At 36.0% G+C, this 25107-nt stretch overlaps 1 protein-coding gene across 6 annotated transcripts in view; it reads right to left on the minus strand.

Moving 5' to 3' along the window:
* Positions 1 to 25107, minus strand: part of PLA2G4A (phospholipase A2 group IVA) — a 149297-nt gene that overhangs the window by 83773 nt on the left and 40417 nt on the right. For all 6 annotated transcript variants that reach the window (XM_014865783.3, XM_070497087.1, XM_014865785.3 and 3 more), the window contains one exon: positions 19693 to 19774. In XM_014865783.3, coding sequence (XP_014721269.1) covers positions 19693 to 19774 — 82 coding nt within the window. The remainder of the gene's footprint in view (positions 1 to 19692; positions 19775 to 25107) is intronic.

Genomic DNA, 25107 nt, shown 5'->3' on the forward strand with positions numbered 1-25107 from the left:
ATATGCTAAGTGCAATCCTGTAATTTACATGTTTCTCTCCAGCCATTAAATACATTATCAAGCGGCCACATGGAAACAAATCCAAGAATAAAGTACGTGGGGGGGGTGTGAGTTGGCAGTCTATTGAAGGCAATGGACTGATATTCAAGCATTCTGCTTCAGTCACCACCAAAGTAGGAATGCCACAGTAAGACCAAATATTAAATAATTTGTTGAAAGAGATGCCTCTGAATACTATTCTCAGATGTGGTCACTCCTTTGAAACATTTATGATTTAGTGATAATGGTAATTACACAGAGAACTTAAAGCTTTTAAACTTAAAGGTTCAAAAACAAAGGTTTTATGATTGCCAACCTTTTCACTATCCTTGTACTATGCTGGCTGAATTGGTGACGTAAACCCTAGGAAAGTGATGGCTCACCCCATGAGGAATGTATGAATTTCCACAACAGGTTAGTTCCTTTTTTAACGTAAAGTTTTTGTTGAAGGATAAGATACATGAAGAAAAGTTAGAAGATTGTAACTGTCCAGTTTGTCGAACTTTCATAAACTGAACTCACCCATGATACCACCACTCAGATCAAGATCTGGAACATTAGCAGCACTCCAGAAGCCACCCCCCCCCTCCCTCCAGAAGGGTGACCGCTACCCAACCTTCTGTCACCACGGAATAGTTTCCTCTGTTTTTTATCTTTATATAAATAGAATCAGTAACAGTATATACTCCTTGGTCTGGCTTCCTTTGCTCACCATTAAGTTTGTGAGATTCATCCATATTGACATGTGTAGAATAATATATTCACTACTACTGATATAAACTGTTCCACTCCATGAATATTCCATAAAATATTCCATAAAATGTTTTACTGGTATCCATTGCCCTGGTAATGGCCATTTGCATTGCTTCCAGTTTGGGCTATTACCAAGGGTGCTGCTATCAACACTCTTGTACATGGCTTTTGGTGCACACATACGTAGGTTTCTGTTGGGAAATTCCTAAGAATGAAATTACTTGGACATAGAATTGTTATGCCATTGTAAACCCTGATGTTAATAGTCACATGGCAGCACATCCTTCCCAACACTTAATATTGTCAGTCTTGTAATTTTAAACATCTGGTGGACGTGTAATGATATCTCAGTGTGGATTAAATTCACGTGTCCTTGATGACGACATGAGGTTGAGTACTTCTCCATATGTTTTCATTGGTCAGTTGAATATTCTCTTGAGTGAAGGGCATCCTTAAGTCTTTCATCCATTTTTTATCTATTGGGTTACCTGTTTTTTATATTGATTTATAGATTATACATTCTAGATATGAATTCTTTGACAGACACATGTATATTGCAAATTTATTTTCCCAAACTGGGGTTTATCGTGTCACAACTTAAATGATATCTCTTTTTTTTTTTTTTTTTTAAAGATTGGCACCTGAGCTAACAACTGTTGCCAATCCTTTTTTTTTTCTGCTTTTTTCCTCCCCAAATCCCCCCAGCACATAGTTGTGAATTTTTAGTTGTAGGTTTTTCTAGTTGTGTAAATGATACATTTTTTGGTTTTTTTGAGGTAACATTGATTTATAACATTATATAAAGTTGAGGTGTACTTCATTATGTTTTGATTTCTTCGTAGACTACATCATGTTCACCAACAAATTATCATCTGTCACCGTACACATGTACCCTATCATTCCTTTCTACCTTCTCCCGCCCCCCTTCCCTTTTGGCAACCACCAGTCTAACCTTTGTATCTATGTGTTTGTTTGTTGTTGTTGTTTTTATCTTCTACTTATGAGTGAAATCATATGATATTTTACTTTCCAACTTACTTCCCTTAACATAATGCCCTCAAGGTCTATCCACGTTGTCGTAGTGGCAAAAACATCATTTCATCTTTTTTATGGCTGAGTAGTATTACATTGTGTATATACATCACATCATCGTTATCCATTTATCCACTGATGGGCACTTAAGGTTATTTCCAAGTCTTAACTATTATGAATAATGCTGCAATGAAGACAGGGGTGCAAATATCTTTACACATTCATGTTTTTGTGTTCTTCGGATAAATACCCAGCATGGAATATCTGGATCATATGGTGGTTCTAGTCTTAATTTTTTTGAGAAATCTCCATACTGTTTTCCTCAGGGGCTGCAGCTTACATTCCTACTAGCAGTCTATAAGATTTTCCTTTCCTCTACATCCTCTCCAACACTTGTTATTTCTTGTCTTGTTAATTATAGCCATTCTGATGGGCATGAGGTGATGTCTCATTGTAGTTTTGATTTGTATTTCCCTAATAATTAGTGATGTTGAACATGTTTTCATGTACCTGTCGGCCATCTGTATATCTTCTTTGGAAAAATGTTCAGATCCTTTGCCCATTTTTTATTTGGGGTTTTTGTTGTTGTTGTTGAGCTGTATCAGTTCTTTATATATTTTGGATATTAACCCTTTATGAGATATATGATTTGCAAATATAATCTATCACTTGGTGGGTTGTCTTTTCCTTTTGTTTATGGTTTCCTTTGCTGTGCAGAAGCTTTTTAATTTAACATAGTCCCATTTGTTTATTTTTTGCTTTGTTTCTCTTGCCTGGTGAGACATGATATTGAGAAAGATACCAAGACTGATGTTGCAGAGTGTACTGCCCATGTTTTCTTGTAGAAGTTTTATGGTTTCAGGTCTTATATTCAAGTCTTTGATCCATTTTGAGTTAATTTTTGTGTATGGTGTAAGATAATGGTCTACTTTCATTCTTTTGCATGTTCCTGTCCAGTTTTCCCCACACTATTTATTGAAGAGACTTTCCATTCTCCATCATGTATTCTTGACTCCCTAGTCGAAAATTAGTTGCCCATAGATGTATGGGCTTATTTCTAAGCTCTTGATTCTGTTCACCAATCTGTGTGTCTATTTTTGTGCCAGTACCATGCTGTTTTGATTATTATAGCTTTGTAGTATACTTTGAATTCAGGAAATGTGATACCTACAGCTTTGTTCTTTTTTCTCAGGATTCTTTTGGCTGTTCAGGGCCTTTTGTTGTTCCATATACATTTTAGGATTATTTGTTCTATTTCTGAGAAAAACGTCATTGGGAATTTGATAGGGATTGCATTGAATCTATAGATTCCCTTAGGAAGTACGGACATTTTAACTATGTTTATTCTTCCAATTCATGAGCATGGGACATCTTTCCATTTCTTCGTGTCTTTGATTTCTTTCAACAATGTTTTAGTTTTCAATGTACAGGTCTTTCACTTCTTTGGTTAAATTTATTCCTAAGTATTTTATTCTTTTTGTTGTGATTGTAAATGAGATTATATTCTTAATTTCTCTTTCTGCTATTTCATTGTTAGTATATTGAAATGCAACCAATTTTTACAGGTTGATTTTTTACCCTGCAACTTTATTGTATTCATTTATTATTTCTAATAGGTTTTTGGTAGATTCTTTAGGGTTTTCTATGTATAAAATCATGCCATTTGCAAATAGTGACAGTTTTACTTCTTCCCTTCCAATTTGGATCCCTTTTATTTCTTTTTCTTGACTGATTGCTCTGGTGAGGACTTCCAATGCCATGTTAAATAAGAGTGGCGAAAATGGGTATCCTTGTCTTCTTCCTCTTCTTAAAGGCATAGCTTTCGGTTTTTCACCACTGAATATGACGTTAGCTGTGGGTTTGTCATATATGGCCTTTATTATGTTGAGGTATTTTTCTTCTATACCCATTTTTATTCAGAGTTTTTATCATAAATGGATGGCGTATCTTATCAGATGCTTTCTCTGCATTTATTGAGATGATCATGCGATTTTTATTCTTCATTTTGTTAACGTGATGTATCACATTGATTGATTTGTGGATGTTGAACCATCCATGGAATAAATCCCACTTGATCACGGTGTATGATCTCTTTAATGTATTGTTATGTTCTATTTGCTGGTACTTTGTTGAGCATTTTTGCATTTATGTTCATCAGCGATATTGGTGTGTAATTTTCCTTTTTTGTGTTGCCCCTCTCTGGTTTTGGTATCAAGGTAATGTTGGCTTCATAGAACGAGTTAGGAAGCTTCCCCTCCTTTTCAATTTTTTGGAAGATTTTGAGAAGGATAAGTTTTAAGTCTTCTTTGAATGGTTTGGTAGAATCCACTGGGGAAGCCATCTGGTCCTGGACTTCTGTTTTTGGGGGAGGTTTTTGATTACTGTTTTGATTTCCTGACTGGTGATCAGTCTATTCAGACTCTCTATTTCTTCTTGATTCAGTTTGGGAATGTTGTATGAGTCTAAGAATTTATCAATTTCTTCTGGATTATCCAATTTGTTTACATATAGCTTTTCATAGTATTCTCATAATCCTTCATATTTCTGTGGTGTCCTAAAGGACGTCTTTTGATAAAAAGAAATGCCTAACTTTAATATAGTCCAACGTATCCATCTGTCTCCTTATGATTCATGCTTTTTATCTTTTATTTAAGAAAACTTTACCTATTCTAGTGTCATAAAATAGTTTATATTGATTTCTTCAAAAATCTCATTTGCTTTACCTTTTACCTTTAGATCTAACATTCAATTAGAATTAATTTCTGTATATGGTGTGAGGTAGCTGTTAAATTTTTTCTCATATGTATAGACTCAACAGACTCAGCATCCTTATTGGAAATACTGCTTTTAACCCTTGCGTTACAATATAAACTTTGCATTAATCAAATGGTCATATAAGTCAAGCCTGTTTCTGGACTTCCATTAGTCTAATGGTCCATTAGTCTATTCATTTAAGCTTGTACCAATACCACACTCTCCTAATTATCATAGTTTTATAATAAATCTTGATATCAGGTAGAACAAGTCCTATAACTTTGTTCAACTCCTTTAGGGTTATTTTGGCAGCTATTTTATTTCAGCATTTCAAAGATGTCATTCTATTATCTTATGACTTCTCTCTATTCTGTTGAGGAATTAATTCTCAGTCTTCTGATTTTTTGAATCTGTCTTTTCTTTTCTGGATGTTTTTAGGATTTTTTGTCTCTAGTTTCCAGTAGGTTTACTACACTATGTATAAGATTGATATTCTTTGTATTTATCCTTGGGTTCATAGCATACATATATATCTATAGATATAGATAGCCTGATATATTTTATCAGTTACAGAAAATTCTCAGCTGTTGTATCTTCAAATATTACTTCTGCTCCATTCTCTTTCTCTTCCCCAAAGCATTTTAATCATGGTGAATACCATTGCTTATGGTTTTAGTCTATATTTTATTTCCTTTTTTGTTCTCTGTGTCTCAGTCTGGATATTTTCTACTGACCTATTCTGTTCACTAATGCCCTCCCTTCAACTGTGTCCAGACTATGGTAAACCTATCTACTGAGTTTTAAATTTCAGTTACTGTGTTTTCAGTTCTAAATTTTCCATTTGATTCTCTTCTATATATCTGGTTCCCTGGTAAAATTCTCCATCCTGCCATCTATCTTCTTGAACATATTAATCTCAGTTATTTTAAAGTCCATATGCAATACTTGTGGATCTACTCCTTTTTCTGGATCTTCTTCTTCGATACACCTGGCAATTCCTGACTGAATGCCAGAACTTTTCATGAAAAATTGTGGGAGAGCTGGATCTACCTCCATAGAGGATCTTATTTTCTGGCAGGCAGTGAGAATAGGATGGATCACCTCAAATTAATAAAAATTAAATTGATTTCGATCCTTGTAAGGTTCAATCTACGTCTTGTTCACACCCACTCGAAGCTTCTCACCTGAGAGCCTGGAGGGTGTACTAAGCCCCTTTTCCGTTGGCAGTTCTGATCTCCAATATTTTTTTTCCTCTTAGCACTACGAGACTGCCAATATCTGCTTTGTTTCTCAGGCGTTTTAGGCTTGCTTCTTGTCTGTTGCCCCGCACAGATTAAGGATTTGGCTAGTGCACATGGTGCAGGCACTGACTTTCAGGCTTCTCAATGCTTCCCTTCTCACACGGATTGTTCCCCTCAAATTCTAACAGACTTGGTTCCAAAATCCAGTTTTTATGTCGCAAGTCCTTTGAGATTGCCAAAGCTCTGGTGGATTCTCTGCCTCTTCTCTGCTTGGCTATTTCCCACATCCCTAACACCCCTCACACCTACCTGGATTCAGCAGTGGATTGAGAGGGGAGATGGCTTGAAGAATACGGGGCCTCCTTTTCTGACTTCTGTTCTCTCTGAGATCTTGGTCACTCAAATCTCAGCTGACTCAGCAGCTTTCCAATGCTTCAGACATTTTTAGAAATTAATTTAACCTGTGTTTTCTAAATTGCTCTTAGGAGAAATGAATGCTCTGCTATTAGCTACTTCAGCGTAGTCCAATGACCATTTAGTTATAACTTAACCAAACATATACTAATCTCTATTCTTTTTTATTCCTATTCTTTGTATAGCTGTTCAAATATTTTTCTCCTCCTTATCTGAAGACACAACTCAGGCTCACACTTCACTGGGAAACCAAAAAGAGAAGATTAGATGTACTCTTTCATTTCCCTATACCTCACAACTTTAAAAATAGATTTAAAATTTAAAAATGTATTTATTCATACTTAAGTTCTTCCCTCATGTCTTAGAAGAAAAAGTATCCATATATTCTTTTCTCAATTCCATAGCATTCCACCTCCATTTATCCCCTATCCAAAATTGAATCTGAAATTATTTGCTTTGTTCTGGCTACTTCCTCTAAACCTATAAACATAAACAAATATTGATCATCCTAAAAAATAAACAAAACGTCATCAATTCTGCCAATTTCTCAAGATCTTTCCTCTGCTCCATCAAAGCTTTTGGAAAAATAAGTGTAGTCTATACTTACTGCTTCTTAATCCCATCATCCCATAACTTTCCAACCTACTGTTTTCTGCCTTCCTCTATTACCATAATCAGTCCAATCTCTCTAACGAAACTTTTTTGCAGCTTTATTAAGATATAATTGACTTACAATATTGTGTAAGTTTAAGGTGCACAACATAATTTGATACACTTGTATATTGCCAAATAATTACCACAGCAGGGTTAGTTAACACCTCCATCACCTCACATAATTACCATTTCTTTGTTGTGGTAAGAACACTTAAGATCTACTGTCTTAGCAACTTTCAAGTATGTAATACAGTACTGTTAACTATAGTCACCATGCTGTACATTACATCCTCAGTACTCATCCACCTTATAACTGGAAGTTTGTACCTTTTGACCAACATCTCCTCATCTTCCCCACTGACCTCTGCCCACCCCCAGCTCCTGGCAATCACCATGCCCCTATCATAACTTCAATGTAAAATTCAATGAGCTTTTTCTCAGTTTTCACTTTATTTGGCATATATGCAACACTCTGTGCAATTATCTCCTTCTTTTGTGCTCAAGATATCATTATGGCATTTTGTGATTCCCTACCTGCCTCTCTAAATGTTTTCTCATTGTACCTTTCCCTAACTTCTCTACCCTCAACTCACCACTAAATCATGGACTTTCTCTGCATATCTCTTAACGAATCTCTATTGGAATCCTTCAAAAGGAAGTGAGCCCTTTAAAAAATTAATGCTCATGTAGCCAAAACCAGTTTGAAAGGAATTATCACCGTTATTTTATCTAGTTACTATAAGAACACTCAATATGCATCCCTCAGGTCACACAGCACACATCAACCCTGTAGCTTATTTAATCTCAGACCCCTGAGAGCCCATCATCTTCAGGTTTAAAGAGCAGCCATCATGCATTCCTTCATTTCCTCAAGCTTGCAAGGAGGAAGTGATACAAACGTGACAAAAATGAGATTCTTGATTACATTTTCATACGTAATCAACTGCTGAGTAACACATTTTGAAAGGGTTGCATTTTTTTAACCATTCTGAATCAATTCTGGATTTCCTTTAACCCTCCCTTGGCTCTGGCTTACATGTAAATATCATCGTCTCCCTAATCTACATCTGTGAGACCCACCTCTACTCTGAGGTCTTCAAATTGCTCTTGAATACCTTGAAATACCTCAGACACCTGGCAAATACCTCAACCTCAATATGTAAAAAAAAAAGCAAATTTATTTTCTTTCCATCTTTCTTTCCCTAAATGCAAGACAAAAGAGAAACAAAGCCAAACAGACCAAATAACTAAAAGTAAAAACATGTCCTTTTTCCTGACTTCCCTATTTTATTTAATGGCGCTATCATTTCTAGCTGTCGGAGGTAGAAACGTGAAAGTTGTTCTCTTTTCCTCACAGCTCCTATATCCAATCTGCCTCCAAGTTTCACTTGTTTCACCAGATGTGCCTCTCACATCTGGCTCCTCAGTTCCTCTCAAAATATCACTGCCCCAGTTCAACTAAGTGTCACCTCTCACCAGGACTATTAACATGACCTCACAGCTGCTTGTTTCCCCACATTTAAGCCACTCTCCATAATGCCACAATTGTCTTTGTGAAATACACTTTTGACCTTCACTGCCTATGAAGGCAGGCCTAAACTTGGTGAGAAAGGCCTACAAGCGTCCTCATCATAGGACCCCAGGTTTCCTTCCAGTCAGTGACCCTCCTCCTTAACACACCGGAACATCACTCTCACAAGTCAACATTTAGGCCATGAAGCATCTCCGGAATCCACACATTTCAAATGTTCCACACAGTCATATTGACACCAGAAGCATTTGTTCTGTCTAAGAGAACATTCCTTCTCTTTCACTTGTGCCTATCACTATGTTTTCTTTTGACATTTTAGCTGATAACTAAACATTATTCAAGTCGTTGTCCTTGTCCTAAGACTATCCAAGATAAGGGTCAAAAGACTGTACACTTAAAGGAGGAGTGGAATGAGATGTTCTCTCGAGGCTTCCGTTATCTAGTTCATACATCCCTAGTCAACTACTTGTTCTGTTTTCCTATCCAATAAAATTGGCCACTGCAACCCATGCTCCCTAAGGCCTCATCTGTATACATCTTCATGAAATAAAAATAATTCCACATAAAGCTTCAACTTGCTAACTTAGGTATTATTTTTCCCATCACATAGGTGAGGAAACTGAGACTCAGAGGCATTTAGTAAGTTGAGCAAGGTCACCTAGAGACAGGATTTTAACCTCGTCTCTGAAGCCAAATTCCCTGCTCTTTCAAATATACCAAGACTAATAACTCTTACCTGCTTTTGTCTCTATTAAAATGTAAACTCCATGATGGCAGAAACCACATCCTTCCTTTTGCTACTGTGTCCAAGAGTCTAGCACAAAGACTGAATCATTGTAGAAACATAATAAACATTACTGAAGGAGTGGATGATGGACTGGCTCTGAGCAGTTCTGCAGAAGAGGTGACCTTTATCATAGACAAAACAATCTCGCCTGTCTAACTTCTTTTTACTCTTGGGTAATATGTCTCAACCTTTCTGGTGCTTCGTCCCACCCCATTAATTTGCATTTTAATATGTCAACGTCAGTCCTTTCTTCCAAGTGTATTTGTATTTAACTTTTATTTTCAAGTACTAAATGCAAAAATGAATAAGTAAATCTTTGAATCCAAGCTTGTGTCCCTTAATAACTCCAAAGAAAAGGGTAGAGTGCCAAGGGACTTGTTTTCAGGTAGCAGCCCCCGCTCCCTCCAGAATGAGCTCAAAATTGGAATTTTTATGGCTATGGATGCTGGCGAGGCAGAAGGTGGAAGTGAGTGAAGGATTCAGCGTGGTTTAGCAAAACAAAACTTTGGCCGTGATTCTGTATACATTGGAGCGAGAAGAGCAAAGCCCTTACAACAAAGGCAGCATTTTCTAGGAACTCAAATAATCACGGAATAGCTTTTCCTCATTTGAAATTACAAAGCAGTTTTATTAAGACTATTTTGGAATCCCTTTGTCGGGAGAGTCTCCAGTTTGCACTCTCTGTACTGTTCATTTTCCTTTTTCTCACAGCCTCAGATCTATAATAGCGCATCTCAGGTCACGTGTTTCCTTTTGTAAAGGGACATGAAACTGTCAGAGTGTACCATCGGCCAAACGGACGTCAGGAAGAAAGGCCAACAGCACCTACTCACAATTGACTTAGTACGTTAATAAAGCGGGCCGCCATCCGGCATATAGTAAAAATGACATAAAAAATGTTGATATTCATGAGAAAACATCCATTCATGAAAAAACATCCATTCTACATATTAAAACTCCACTTAAGTTATGAAACCCACCTCAATCTCCATTCAGGCTGTAAAGCCTTCTCAGAAACTTGCTGCCAACACTTTGCAAAATCAGTAACATGGCATAATCCAAATACACAGTTTCGGAGTTATTTAGACCCATTTCATCTTCCCAGCTAGATCTTAAATAGCTCAAAGGCAAAGCTGCTGCACAATAGACTTTGGAGTGAGACAGGTTTGAGTTCCAGCCCCCAAACAAAACAGCTATGTGATTTTGGACTGTTTACTTAATGTCTTTAAATAAATTTTTACACACGTAAAAGTAAAATAAAAACTGCACGTATCTCATAGTGTTACTGAAACGAATAAATGTAGTATAATGTAAAGTCTTAAGAACTCTGTTTAGCATTTTTGTTTATTTATTTAACAAACACTTGGTCTGTGTACACTACGCATCAAGCACCTTTCTAAGCATTTCATAACCTCATTTAATCCTCACAAAAGACCTGTAAGGAAGGTAGAATTATTATTCCCATTAAACAGCTGAGGAAATTGAGACCTACGAAAGTTAAGTAACTTGCTCAAAGTCACTTGGTTAATAAATAGTGGAAGTGAGATTTGAACCCAAGCAAGGCAGTTCCAGAGCCTTGCTCTAACCACTAAGCCATGCTGCCTCTTCAGTATGAAATAGGCACTCAGTAAACTGATCTACCATAAGTATTATGTTTGTTTCTTTTGTGCTTGTTCAAGGCACTGAATGAGCACTAAGTACACAACAGATGCTTGTCATTTATTGATGAGGACGTTAATAAGGGAGACTTGCCAGAATAAGCACTGGGTTATATTTCTTTAACATTTCTTTAAAGCTAAAATTTCAAAACTGTTATTTTATTTTGCATCTGGAGATTTGGATTACCCAGGTACATCAACTTAAAATAATTTTGTCTACAATTTTATCTAAAGTATTTCATTCAAAATATATTGATACTTCGAGTGAGGAGGGAGAACAGAAAAGCGCTTCTAAGGAGTCAGTAAAATTTACAAAAACCCTCAGACTGCACCTCAGCTAAGTATAACTAGTCATTTCTATGTCACTTAATTTTCATTTTTAAAAAAAATTTTAAAATACTAAAATATACTAAAATAACATATATGATAAAGGTTTTCACATAAATGCTTAAACTTTTAAAGTGGCAGAGGTAGTCTGTTTAATGTAAAAACTGCAAGAGCATACTTTTCTTTGGAAACTTAAGAAACATTTAACCTGTTTTTTAATTTAATTCTGTTAGATATTAATCACCTCTTTTCAATATAGAAGTGGTATATGAGTTTTGGCAAAGAGAATTTACTTAGCATCTGAAAAGAAGGCTGAATATCACCCAGTTCTAAAAAATTTTTTAAAATTAAGGTTTTTCCTTCACTTGATAGAACCTTAGCATGTTAAGGTATATATGTAAAAAATATAAAAGGCATTTTAAGAAGAAGAAGCTCCAGTATAATACATGTATAATAAAGAATTAAATGAGTAGGATCCATCACTGAGAGGTCTTGAAATGAAAAAGAGAACCTATGTATTGTGTCCCTATTAGTAATGGTAATGTGCTCTTCATTTGGATAGGAACCTGCTTTTATTGTCTCACAAAAGCATTGCTGCCAAATATACTACTGGAATACAGCTCTGTTGACTTATTAAATAAATGTGATGAAAATCCACACAAGAATCCACTGATATTATCAGAATATTATAGGACCATATTACTCATGTATTCATCAGATATAAAACACACAAATATATACATATAAACCAAAAAGAAAGATCTAACGAAATCTAAATAGAGAGGAAAAGGGCTAGCTGTACTCATAAAATCATTTGACAACTTAATAAACCACATGACGTTCTAAATTAACGAGGAACAGTGGTGCCTTCCTAGCACATTTTATTTTCCTAGTACATAGAAAATACATGATAAGAGATGAGAGACAGAGATGTGTCTGGAACACTTTACTCATCTTGAAATTATCTTACAAGAAAAGCTATTGAGAAATTATTCCATTATACTTAGAATTTTAAAAATCTTAGGTAGATACTCAAAAACATCCCAAAAATATTAATAAGCCAAAACTCATGTTCAATTATAACTTAAAGGCTGATGCTAGGGAAATGCGTGATTCAGAAAAGATATACTTAAGGGTAGCAAGTGGCTATAAGCAAACAGCAGTGCCATTTATAAAAAAAATATTTGAAACTCCATAACTAATGCAAGAAAAGATTAATTAGACTAATCCAAAGGTGTTATAAAGTTCCTGTACATTGAAACCCAGGAAAATTCTAAATAGCTATGGATTGAAATAGCAGAGGTATTTATAATCTACAAAAAGTAGAATATAAAGTTATTTTAAAAGTCTCTCTCTAGTGAGGTAAAAAAGGAAGCAACATCCAAGAAGCAAGGTATAATTACACATATTTACGTATTCTATTCATTCATCCAAAACTCTCTGAGATCTTACTACTCTGTCAGACTCAAGGCTAAGCAACTACTTTCTACAAAGTCTTACAAGTACATGATTAGAGTCCCATGTGACAGTGTCAAACGGAAGTGTGGACAGCTGTCAAGGAAGCACAGAAGTGAACTGTGACCAAGAGTACCAGATAAGACAACGGAAGTGCCACTCTACCATTTATTTCTCTCAAGTTGAAAAAAGAAACATCCAATAATTTGCTCAACACAGAAACTCAGGATGGAAATTTCTGGCCTCCAAGCTGAAAAACTGAAAATTATCCCAGTGCACAGACTACTCAAAAAGAATATTCCTTGGCTCATATAAAGATTATATTTAATAATAAATGTCTTCTTATATTGATATCTGAAATAATTTTAACAATAATAGCTAATGCTTATTGAGCACTCACTATGCATCACACATATAAGCGCTTCACATATGTCAACCCAATAAATTCTCACAAAATCTCTGAGATGAGAAAAAGAAGCCAGAAAGAGGAAACTTGCCCAAGGATACAGGACTAGTGATCAGCGCTTTCCCTCTGAAGACCATGCTCTTTCCCAATCTGTTCTCCCCCGTCTCTGGAGATCCTAATCACTGTTGAATTCAAGAATGGCTACTAGAGAGGATACTATATTTTCACAGTAATTTCTACATTGCTCTTGCTGCTGACAGAGATTCTCAAAAGATTAAATAGACGATGTTTCTCTACATAAGACCCAACACTCTGCCTCTCACCCCGACATTTACATATAGGAAGGCTGAGTTCTAAGATCCTTTCCTAGAGAATTATTAACATCTTGTGATGAGAGTCACGTCCTTTAAATAGGTTTAATCCTCTGAGCAGTCCTATAAATGAGGGGATTGAGGCTGCTGCTTTGGAGCAACAAGACTGGAGGAAAGAGGGCTACCTTTCCTAAAACTTACATAGGTTTGGATTTTCCTAAGTTTCTATAAGTGTTGGGAAGCCATGCTCCTTGTGCACTGTGCATGGTATAGTGACTACAAGATGGCCATGGAGTCTGGACTCTAAGTACAGCAGTAAGGTCTCTCTGGTGTGGCATGTGATTGCTGGGAAGACCACTCGGAGAGGCATTTGAGTGCCTGCAAAAAGTGGAAGGCTAGGATCCATGAGAACAACATTTAGCAGAAGGTTCGATGCCAATGACGGCAACCATGGAGGCTTACGGCAGCCCCTACTCCTAATTTACAGGCAACGCTAAGTGTCTAAGTACCATGGGATCTTGCAGAGGAGGAGATCACCCACACACACCTATCTATTTTAGTGAGTGGGGGCTCAGAGTCAAAATTAATGCAATTTAGAAAAATCACCGTAAGGGGAGATTTCATGGACCTGGGTAATGTGGAGAATATCCATTTCACTACACTGTGATGTGTTAACTCTTACAGTAATTATAGGACTGCAAAGACACAAAAAGCAACACAGGGTGACTCAAAAAGAATTGAATATTTGCAAATATTTAGTACTTGACAGCTAGTTTACATATGAATATGTAGTAAAAATCCATTTGTAAAGGAACTTTCATGGTATTTCAAATAATCTTACAGATGCTCCATCTGCATCCTTCATGTCACAAGTCCCACGTCATCCTATTACTGATCCATCCTAGACTGCCCATCTCCACTGAAGGTACAAGTGTTTCTTCTTTCCTCAAGACCACAGGGTGGTACAAACCCAATGTTCTTCATGAATCCCCTAGAAGTCAGATGGTCCAGAACATTTTAAGCCTTCCATTCTGTTTGAATCACCTCATTTTTGTACATAACTTATGTTCTCTGATAATATATGAAAGATAACAACTTAAACTTCTTTTTTGGAGAACAGCCATGTTTTCAATAATAATAAGCATTTATTTAAACTTCATGCTGTCTACATGCTTACATTACAACCCAGGTATGCCACATCTCAACCAAAGCTCTTTGCAGAGGAGAGGAAAATAATATTTCACAATGTTGCAGTGGTGAAAAGCAGAGTACCTCAAGTTACCCTGCCTGGGTTCTTGGATATGTCCCAAATATCACAAAAACACAAATTGTAAGTTGAGGGAGTGTTAAACCATACTAAAATATCTATGGAGGGTATCTTTATGAACATGAGGGAAAGAGGATATTTGGGAATGTGTGTGCATATACAGTACATTCCAAACATTTGAGCATTTAACTTTAAGTATGCACTGTGACCTTTGAGACCATGAAGACATATGCCCTACATTTGTCATTGCTTGCAATCCGGTATGATCATGATTACCATATAAAAAGAATTTCAGAATGTAATTGTGGTACAGCTTTAAGGCATTTGTGTTTATTTCTATCATTCTTCTCAACGATAATATATTGAGTCATGTAATTAATCCTTTATAAGGATTTAAAAAATAAAAAATATTAAGGTGTTCATAGTTATTTCATTAAAGAAAAGTTAAATCAGCAAAACATGAAAACCTTAGAACTTTTCTTCCATTTCAGAATATTTAAAGTCTTCTCTGCACAAAAGCTCAGCGGACTCAGGGTAAGCACACATAAAATAGAGGAAATTGCCTGGACCCTCCCTCCCAAAATTGGGTCCATGGCTCAGCAATGGCTGCATTACTTGTATGTTAGAAATGCAGAATCTCCTCCCCAGACCTACTCAAATAGAATCTGCGCTTTGAACAAGATCCTCCGATGATTCGGTTGGACAATAAAGTTTGAGAAGCACCGTTTGATGAGATTAGCTCAGCCTCAGACCTTCAAATGGCACAGCCATTTAAAAATTAAGAACTGGATCTAAATCTTGCTATGAGTTTATCTGCAATAAAACATCGTTTACCCACAGACACAGACATCACAAAAAATAAAAGCTTGACATTATTAAGAAAACCCTAAAAGAGTACCTGAAGATATTAAGCAATACGATCTTCTAAAAATTGGTTTGAATGCAATGAGTTTATAATTCTCCCAAGTATATTTATTTTTTCTTAAAGCTTAAATGTTGGCATTAAGCTCTGTTTTCTCCTGAATACGTAAGGAAGTAGAGCCATCTGCAATCCTACAACCATCCATAGAAGCTCTAATGTTTATGATGCTAATTCTGTAAAGAGAAAGAGTTCAGAGGCCAATGAGACCAGACAAGAATTCTCAGTACATGTACATAATTAGGATATTAAAAATATCTAACATTAGTACAGTATTTATCATTCAAAAACACTATGGTACTCATTATCTGACTTCATCCTGGGGAACGAAACATGAGTCTGTCTAGTTCTGAATTCTGTGACTAGCCTCCATTATCACACATGATCTATGTTTCCCCAACACTTTTCGAAAGGAGCAGAAATTCAGTGAGGTAGCTACCACATTTGTGCCAGCTATTTCATTTGGTTATAAAATGAGGTTTGTGGTCAGGGATGTGTGTTTCGTTTCATATATGCACAAAGAAAATTATATTACCATCTGAAATTTTAGTCACTTGTGGTCGTTCTGCAAATATATATCTTCTGTTCGCAGAGGAAAGGAACAGGACAGAAGATGGAGTTTAATAAACATCCACCCAACACTTAGCACCTGGCATGATGTTGACATGCTCTTGGTTACATGTTATACTTTCTACAACTTCTTGTAGCTTTAAAAGTGAGAATTATGTTCATATTGCCAAGTTAATGCAAATTGCTTAGTTTAAAAATAAGACAATGGTGAGTCAAGGGCAAATGTGAACTTTAAACTACCTCTTCACATGATGTGAGCATAAGAATGCAGGGGAGAGTTGGCACTGGGGATAAATGATACGTTCAAGCACACTGAGATTAGCAGCTATATGTCTGCGAAGAAGCTGTCCCGCTCTTGGCTTGCCCAGTGCTCTTAGATGAAAACAAGGAAATGAGTGAGATGTTATGATTAAAACATCAGCTCTGACCCCTCAAAAGATACTTCCTGGGGTGCTGCTGATTTTATTATGATATTTTAGCAATGCAGTATGGCATTTCTAAATGAAGCTAGTTAGAAAAGGATCATTTTTCACGGGACAAAGTAAAAAATAGCTATAATCTTAGTATTATCTCAAAAAAAAAAAAGAGCAGATTTAGGTATTTTACCAGGAATCAACTGTTCGATTTGCATGACATCCTTGAGAAAGCTCCCACATGCACAGGCAAAGCTGAAAAACCCAAGAGTGATCTGTCATTCCTCTTTCCCAACATGTAAAACTTTATGGAAATTTGCCTTTTTAAATAAATGCAGACACTATCAACAACGGGAGAGGGTGTAGGCTTCTGTTATCCTGGTCTTCACAGATCTTAGGACATTTTTTATAGTTCTATCATTGTCTATCCTTAAAAAACTTCTAAATAGAAACATCCCAAAGTCAGCTTACTTGGTAATTTGTATAGATCAAGCTCACCAAGCAACATCATCAAAACCCCTCTTAGAAAAGTGACAGCTAGTGCCTATACTCTTTTTCACTAGACCCTCCTACAACTTCTCAAACATAAGGTGGGACCAGCCTGGTGGCTTAGTGGTTAAGTTCACGCGCTCTGCTTCAGCAGCCTGAGGTTCGCGAGCTCCCATCCTGGGCACTGTGGCAGCATCCCACATACAAAACAGAGGAAGATTGGCACAGATGTTAGCTCAGTGATAATCTTCCTTAAGCAAAAAGAGGAGAATTGGCAACGGATGTTAGTTCAGAGCCAATCTTTCTCAGCAAATAAAAGAGATGTTTGGTACTGTATGTTGCCCTTTCACATTTTCATACCAATCTTAAGAATGAATTCATTTCCCTAAGACTCTCTCTTGCTCTTTCTTCTTATCTCTTCCTGATTTCCTGAAAACTCATTAAGGTGATATAAAGGCTTGGCAACAATTCCCTCCCCCCTAAAATAATTGTGCGATAACTCAAACAAAATAAAATCAAATTACAAACATTGAGTAAAAATTTTAACAGAATGTCATAAGACTGTCCTTTCTCCTATAGTGATTAACCTCCAGTGGCTATTCCTTCCATGGGTCCTTCACTTTAAAATGGAAGCTTCTAGAAATCAAGGGTGTAACTTGTATTGTGTACACTATGGGGACCCAAAACGTACCTGTTCCCTGTTTCATGAGATGAATTAATATCTTATGTTCATTTTTAAGTATTATTATCAAGGTCAACTCAAATAGGTTTAACATGACACTTGTAGCATCACTCTCTTCCCTGTCCTAATTATAATAAATAACCACAGCCAAAGTGCCTGGGGCCTGTGGGGAAAGTAGCTAAGAAATCAGATCCACACCAGTTGAAGGACACTCACAGAGTAAGAGTTTGAACTGCTGTTGGACTCATTTTAAGCACAATAACACTCATTTTCTCCACACAACAGCCTCATACAAAAGGGTTGTTGCTGATTTGTATAAGAGATAACTCTATTTTTAAAAGTCAAATTAGGTCAGTAACTTGCATGCCTGGCAGGTTACTGACATAGCCTTTAGTTGAATTTAGAATGGCTTTTCCAACTAACAGTACGACCTCTTGAGTTGTCAGGTTTGTGCCTTTTCTCAAGGTCCCGGGGGATACCAGTTTTTAAATATACAGCTTCTGACGTGGCTTCTCTTTCACAGAGACTTTCTTCCAGTGAACTCTCATTTACATGACAAAAATGCAAAGAATTATAAAAAGTGAAATAAGAATAACTTAAGAAAAACATTGGCAAAGGAGTGATTCAATGGTTTAGACTGAAGTAGAAGATAAAATTTAGAATGTAAACCCCTAGTCCAGACTAGAATTGAAGAAGTTGTCCTTGTTCCTCTCACCTCTCATGAAAACCACTGCTCATCCCAAACTCTTGCCATTAGATTCTGCCTCCTGTTCCTCTCCTTACTTCTGACTTTTACCAACTTCCTGGACACTTTTCTTCATTCACTGAAGTCTTGAGCACAGAACTCACATTCTTCTTTTTGCAGTATTTAAATTCTCTCTGTTGGCCCATTTTCATCACAATTTCAACAAGCTCAAGTCCCTCCTAGTCTTAAAAAGTATATCCCACATTCACCTCCAATATATTTAATTTACTATGGCCAGAACATTTTTCAAAATGAAGACCCAATCATGTGATTTGTGACTCAAATGCCATCAAATTGGTCCCACTGCATTTCTGATACTCAGTCTTAGTCTTTGTCATCTTAGTGCTAATCTTTCTTCACTGTCGCTGTCTATTCTCTAACAACACTGGACCTGTTCCAATTCCTCACAAGCACTCTGCTCTCCTCTTGCTTTTGAACATGCTGTTTTTTCTCTGTCTGACACTTCTCCCTGCTCTCATCACCAAGATTCTCTTTCTTCCAGGACCAGTCTCAATGCCATTTCAGTGGGGAAGCCTTCCCTGTTTCCCAGACTGATAAACTTCAATCTCCATTCTTTCTCCAAAACCTGTTCTGAGGGGTAAATTGCTCATTTGCATATTTTAGCAATAATGTAAAACTTTACCAAATTTATCATAATACCTATCCATCTTTCTTTGTATTCCCACTGCCATGACTCCCAGCCATTTGGGTGGTAAGATTAATCAGGAAAACTGCTTTGTAAAGCATATTGAAGGACACTGCCGACAAGTCAATTCAACATTATCCTTAGACTGTGATTCACGTCAGTTCAAGCTGTCCTACACCAACTTCTATCACTATTTCCACAGATAATAAACACACTCAAAGGCGTAAGAACTAAAGAAACTGCATTTTAAAAAATTCTATAGACACAGTACCTCACAGCGGCAGCTTGTTGGAAGTCTTGACTCAGAACTCTTTCCAAAATAGAATTAAATATAAGTTTTTTGAATTCCAAAGATCTGTATGCCACAAGACAGTCATTTTGTCTGACTCCAAGTTCTCTCAATTAAAGTCAAGGTAAAATACTATTCTGACAGATAAAGGAACATCAGAGAACTGTTCAAAATGTTATCATTCAAAGATCCAGACAGACATAACCACATCTGAAGAAGGGACAGCCCCTGGCTTGTCAAGGAACTCAAGCAACTGAAGAGTAAACCATAATTATGCATTTTCAACAGAAAAGCAAATAAGGACACTTACGCATGTCACCGAAGGCCCCCTTTGTCACTTTGGTGGCACGTAACACCATTACCGTGAACTTGTGGGAATACTGGTGCTCCACCTGGAAATAAAATAATAGTAAATTAAAAATAAGCTTTCAATATAGAATCCAAGTAAATTGTTCTCAGTGTTTTCTTGAGACTAATTAAAAATATTCTAGTTGAAAGGAAGTAATATGCATACCAGAAACATTCTTTGATCCTAAGGCTGTTGCTTTTTTGATCTTCTCCTCTCTCCTACCACAGAATTATTGAGACGTTTCGATCATGCTTTAAAATGTCACTACCGCTTGACTATTAGGACTTCTTTGCTGTCAGGTTTACCAAGCACTTGAGAAAAAATGTAAATCGGGAGTGCCAGCTTTCTAGGAGCACAATCAGGCTTTGTACCGGATGAGGAGGAAGCCCTGGCTTAGAAAGGTGAAGTCAGAGCAAGATGTTCGCATTATTTAAGTTTGTTTGTTTTTCTTGTTACTATTCAATGAAAAGTCTTTTTTGGCATGACATTTCCAGAGCAGTTTTCAAAATCCTTTGGACCCAAGGCAATAACCAGTAAACGACTTATACTAATTTTAATTCATTTGTTATAAACCATATGCAACAATGTTAAAAGTTTCTATTAGCCTAATAGCTTACATGCACACAATAATCATTAACAGGTAAAAGACTTTATTAAACGCTTCACCTAACTGGAAATTAGTTATCAAACAACTCTGCCCACCAAAACAGAATGGAGAAGCAGGAACTCACATAATTCTCTGAGCAACTGAAGAAAAACTACAGTCTTTATTTAAAACCCAAGCATATTTGTTTCATCTTAAGAAGCGCCCATATTTATAAGCTACCCCTACCTATCTTAACTTTAATACGCTTGCTTAACTGGTTAAAAAGTCCATAATTGATTAAAAAGAATCTAAGATACTGACAATACTGAAAAGTAAAGACAATTTAAAAACAAGGAGGCAGAAAAACACGGTAAAAACATAGACTCATAAGGACCAGCAGTAGTGGGATATAGGATCAAAAGTTATACAGCATTCAACAGTTTCCGAAGATATCACCCTATCAATTTATGTTCAGATTTATAACACGGTGTCAAGAAGAGGTGAAGTCATGAATCATGAGCATACCTTGTTTAAAAAGGCAGAGAAGCATCTAAAATCTTTCAAGATGACTCTTATTCAAGCTTATAGTCAAAGAGAAATATCTTCTATATTCAGAAGAGCTCTGAATAGCCAAAGTTTTATTCTACGTTAAGGAAATTGTCAATCATGAAGAAAACATAAATGCTTTAAAAAAAACGTGTTGCCTTATACTACAAATGAAAGTCACGTGCACTCCCTCCACCAAAAAGGAAAAAAAGACAGAGAGAATCTACTTTCATAGATGGAGATTTCAACAGTCCTTTATCAGAAATGGGAGACTCAGCAGGCAGAAAATCAGTAAGCACATAGTTGAACTCAACAGCACCATCAATCAACTAGATATAAGTGACCTCTATAGACTACTTCATCCAACAACAGCAGGATACATATTCTTCTTAAGCTCACATGGAATAATCATACAGTGTCTACTCTCAGACCACAGAGGAATTAAACTGAAAATCAGCAATCAAATGATAGCTGGAAAATCATAAAGTACTTTGAGATTAAACCACACACTTCTAAATAATGCATATGCCAAAGAAGAAGTCTCAGGAAAAATTTTAAAATATTTGGAACCAAATGAAAAAGAAACTACAACTTATCAAAATTTTTGGGATGTAGTGAAAGTGGTGCTTCGAGGAAAATTTATAGCATTGAATAATACATATATGAGGTATATGAAAAGAAGAAAAAAGAAAATCAATAATCTAAATATCTACTTTAGTAAATGAGAAAAAGAAAAGCAAATTAAATCCAAAGTAAGCAGAAGAAAAACAGTAAAAATTGGAGCATGAATGAATAAAATTTAACATGGAAAATCAATAGAGAAAATCAGTGAAACCAAAAGTTGGATCTTTGAAAAGCCCAATAAAATCAATAAGCCTCTAGCCAGGCTAAATAAGAAAAATAGAGAGAGAACACAAATTACAAATATCATAAGTGAATGAGGGAAGTTTGCAGACCCTACGGACATTAAAAGGATAATAAAGGAGTACTATGAACAAATAAGCCCACAACTTGATAACTCAGATGAAATGGACCAATTCCTTGAAAGACACAATCTGCCAAAACTCACACAAGTAGAAATAGACAATTTGAATAGGCCCACATCATAAAAAAAAAATTGAATCACTACTTAACTTTCCAGGGGCTGGCCCTGTGGCTGAGTGGTTAAGTTTGCATGCTCTGCTTCAGCAGCCCAGGGGTTCACCAGTTCGGATGCACAGTGCACACATGGCACCACTCATCAGGTCACGCTGAGGCGGTATCTCACATGCCACAACTAGAAGGACCCGCAACTAAAATATATAGCTATGTACTTGGGGTATTTGGGGAGAAAAAGCAGAAAAAAAAAAAGATTGGCAACAGTTGTTAGCTCAGGTGCCAATCTTTAAAAAAAAAACTGAACCTTCCAAAACAGAAAACATTAGGCCCAGATGGATTCACTGGTGAATTCCACCAAACGCTTAAGTAAGAAATTACACCAATACTCTCCAGTCTCTTCCAGAAGATAGAAGCAGAGGAAATAGTTCCTATCTCATTCTGTGAAGCCAGCATTAGCCTAATAACAAAAACAAATAGAGGCATTACAAGAAAACTACAGACCAATATCTCTCATAAAGATAGATGTAAAAATTCTCAACAAATTATTAGCAAATAAAATCCAACAATGTATAAAAGAAATTAGAACCACAATCAAGTGGGATTTATCCCAGGTACGCAACGCTGGTTCCTCATTCAAAAATCAATTAATGTAATCCATCACATCAACAGGCTAAAGAATAAAAATCACAGGATCATATCAATAGATGCAGAAAAAATATTTGACAAATTTCAACACCTATTCATGATATAAACTCCTGGCAATCTAGGAATAGATAGGAACTTCCTCAACTTGATAAAGAATATCTATAAAAAGCCTACAGCTAATATGATACTTAATGATGTGAAAGTAGAAGCTTTCCCCAAAATATCAGGAACAAGACAAGTATGTCCCCTCTCATCACTTCTTTTCAACATTGTACTAGAAGTTCTAGATAATGCAATAAGACAAGAAGAGGAAATAAAAGACATACAGATTGTGAAGGAAGAAATAAAACTGTTTTTGTTCACAGATGAATGATTGTCTACATAGAAAACCCAATAGAATTGGTTTTTTAAAACTTCTAGAATTAATAACTGATTATAACAAGGTTGTAGGATATAAGGTTAATATTAAAATGTCAATTTCCTACATACCAACAATGAACAAGTGGGATTTGAAATTAAAAACACAATGCCATTTACATTAGCACCCCTCTAAAAAAATGAAAAAAATGTACAAAGTCTATATGAGGAAAACTACAAAGCTCTGATGAATGAAAGCAATGAAGAACTAAATAAACAGATATTCCATGTCATGGATGGAAGACTGAATACTGCCAAGATATCAGTTCTTCCCAACTTGATCTATAGATTCAATGCAGCCCCAATCAAAATTCCAGCAAGTTTTTTTGTGGATATCGACAAACTGATTCTAAAGTTTATAGGGAAAGGCAAAAGACCCAGAACAACCAACAAAATATTGAAGGAGAACAAAATTGGGAAATTGCCAACATCCAACTTCAAGACTTACTATAAAGCTATAGTAATCAAAACAGTGTGGTATTGGTGAAAGAATAGACAAATAGATCAATGGAACAGGATAGAGAGCCCAGAAATAGACTGACACAAATATAGTCAACTGATCTTTGACAGAGGAGAAAAAGCAATACAATGGAGAAAAGATCGTTTTTCAACAGACAGTGCTGGAATAACTAGACATCCACATGCAAAAAACTCCCATTATTCTAGACAAATAATACCTGGGCCTGAAACAGAATAAGTAAATGCTGTTGAAGACCCAACTTAGGGATTAGCTTTCTCCACTAAGAGAACTCCTCGATAATAATTATTATACATAATAGCACGCCCTCCCAAAATCATCTATGCTCTTTTTCCATATCCTAGAACTTCTAATACCACATAGGTTTTCAAATGCGTAATAACTTCCTTGTAACATAAAAATCATTAGCAATACTTTTATCTATTATTTAACACGATTTTTGAAATGGCTATAAATGTATTCATATGCCAAATATTTATTAATAACATGTTATTAGATGATATTGTTATTACAAGGATTCATTGAGTATGAACCACATTAGACATTCCACTAGATGCAAATTCTCATTTAATCTTCCCAACAACCATATAAAATAGGTGTTATTATTTATATTTATAGATGAGTAAAGTGAGATTCTGAGAGGCTAACTAATTTTCCAGTATCTCATAGATAGTAAAAATTAAACTTGAATTGGAATCCAGTCTTGCTATCCCAAATATCTTTACTCTTTCTATGTTTCTTTACTTACACAGAGAACAATAATATCAATACCAATACCTTTAATAGTAAAAAAAAAAGTCTGTTTCCATTTATTAAAGAGGTATAGATAGTTACAATCTTGTCTGTCTGTCATATCTGTAGCTGATCTAAAGTCCCACTAGGACTGAGTTCTTTCCTCTAGCATTCAGCTCTTCATTTCAATCTGCTTGGATTTCCACCAGCCTCAGTTCTGTCTTCTTAACCACGATGAATGAAATACTTGCATACAGTTCACAGGAAATAAGGAGCAAATTGACAACTTTCTTGATATTTATAAGTTAATTTTGGAAACACCATAAATCTTCAAATCATGTGTAAATCATTTTCAAAATAGGAGTGTCAAAATCATGCCCACGTCTTTCTAAGAGCTGTAAAGATTAATAAGAGAGTATCTCTAAAGTAAGTACAAATTTTTGGAGAAAAGTACTCAGTTTCAATCAATGATTATCCAAATAGTCTTTTGATAATCCCTTGCCATGTCTCCTGAGGCCAATATCACATATAATTTCAAACTAGTATGGACTGGACTAGCTTCCGACTTGGATAAGAGACTTGTTTATGTCTCAGGGAGGGTGCCAAAGGAAATGATATTATTGAATCCACAGCCAGTGTTCCCTGGAGGAAACTAATGACTTAGCACAATGCTACTTAGTAGTTGGCAAAAAGAGATGCCATATTTCAACTGACATGTCAAATATAAGCTCAATACTCTGACTTAGTCACCAAGATTAAGCCTTGCCTTCATCTTATATTACCTTACCTTGAGTGTCTTTTTTCATCCATAATCCTTTCCATACTGGAAATCCTGACCCTTTTTCTTTTCACAACTACAATTTCCCAATCATTA

The sequence above is a fragment of the Equus asinus genome, chromosome 25 (genome assembly GCF_041296235.1).
Source record: "Equus asinus isolate D_3611 breed Donkey chromosome 25, EquAss-T2T_v2, whole genome shotgun sequence".
NCBI lineage: Eukaryota > Metazoa > Chordata > Mammalia > Perissodactyla > Equidae > Equus > Equus asinus.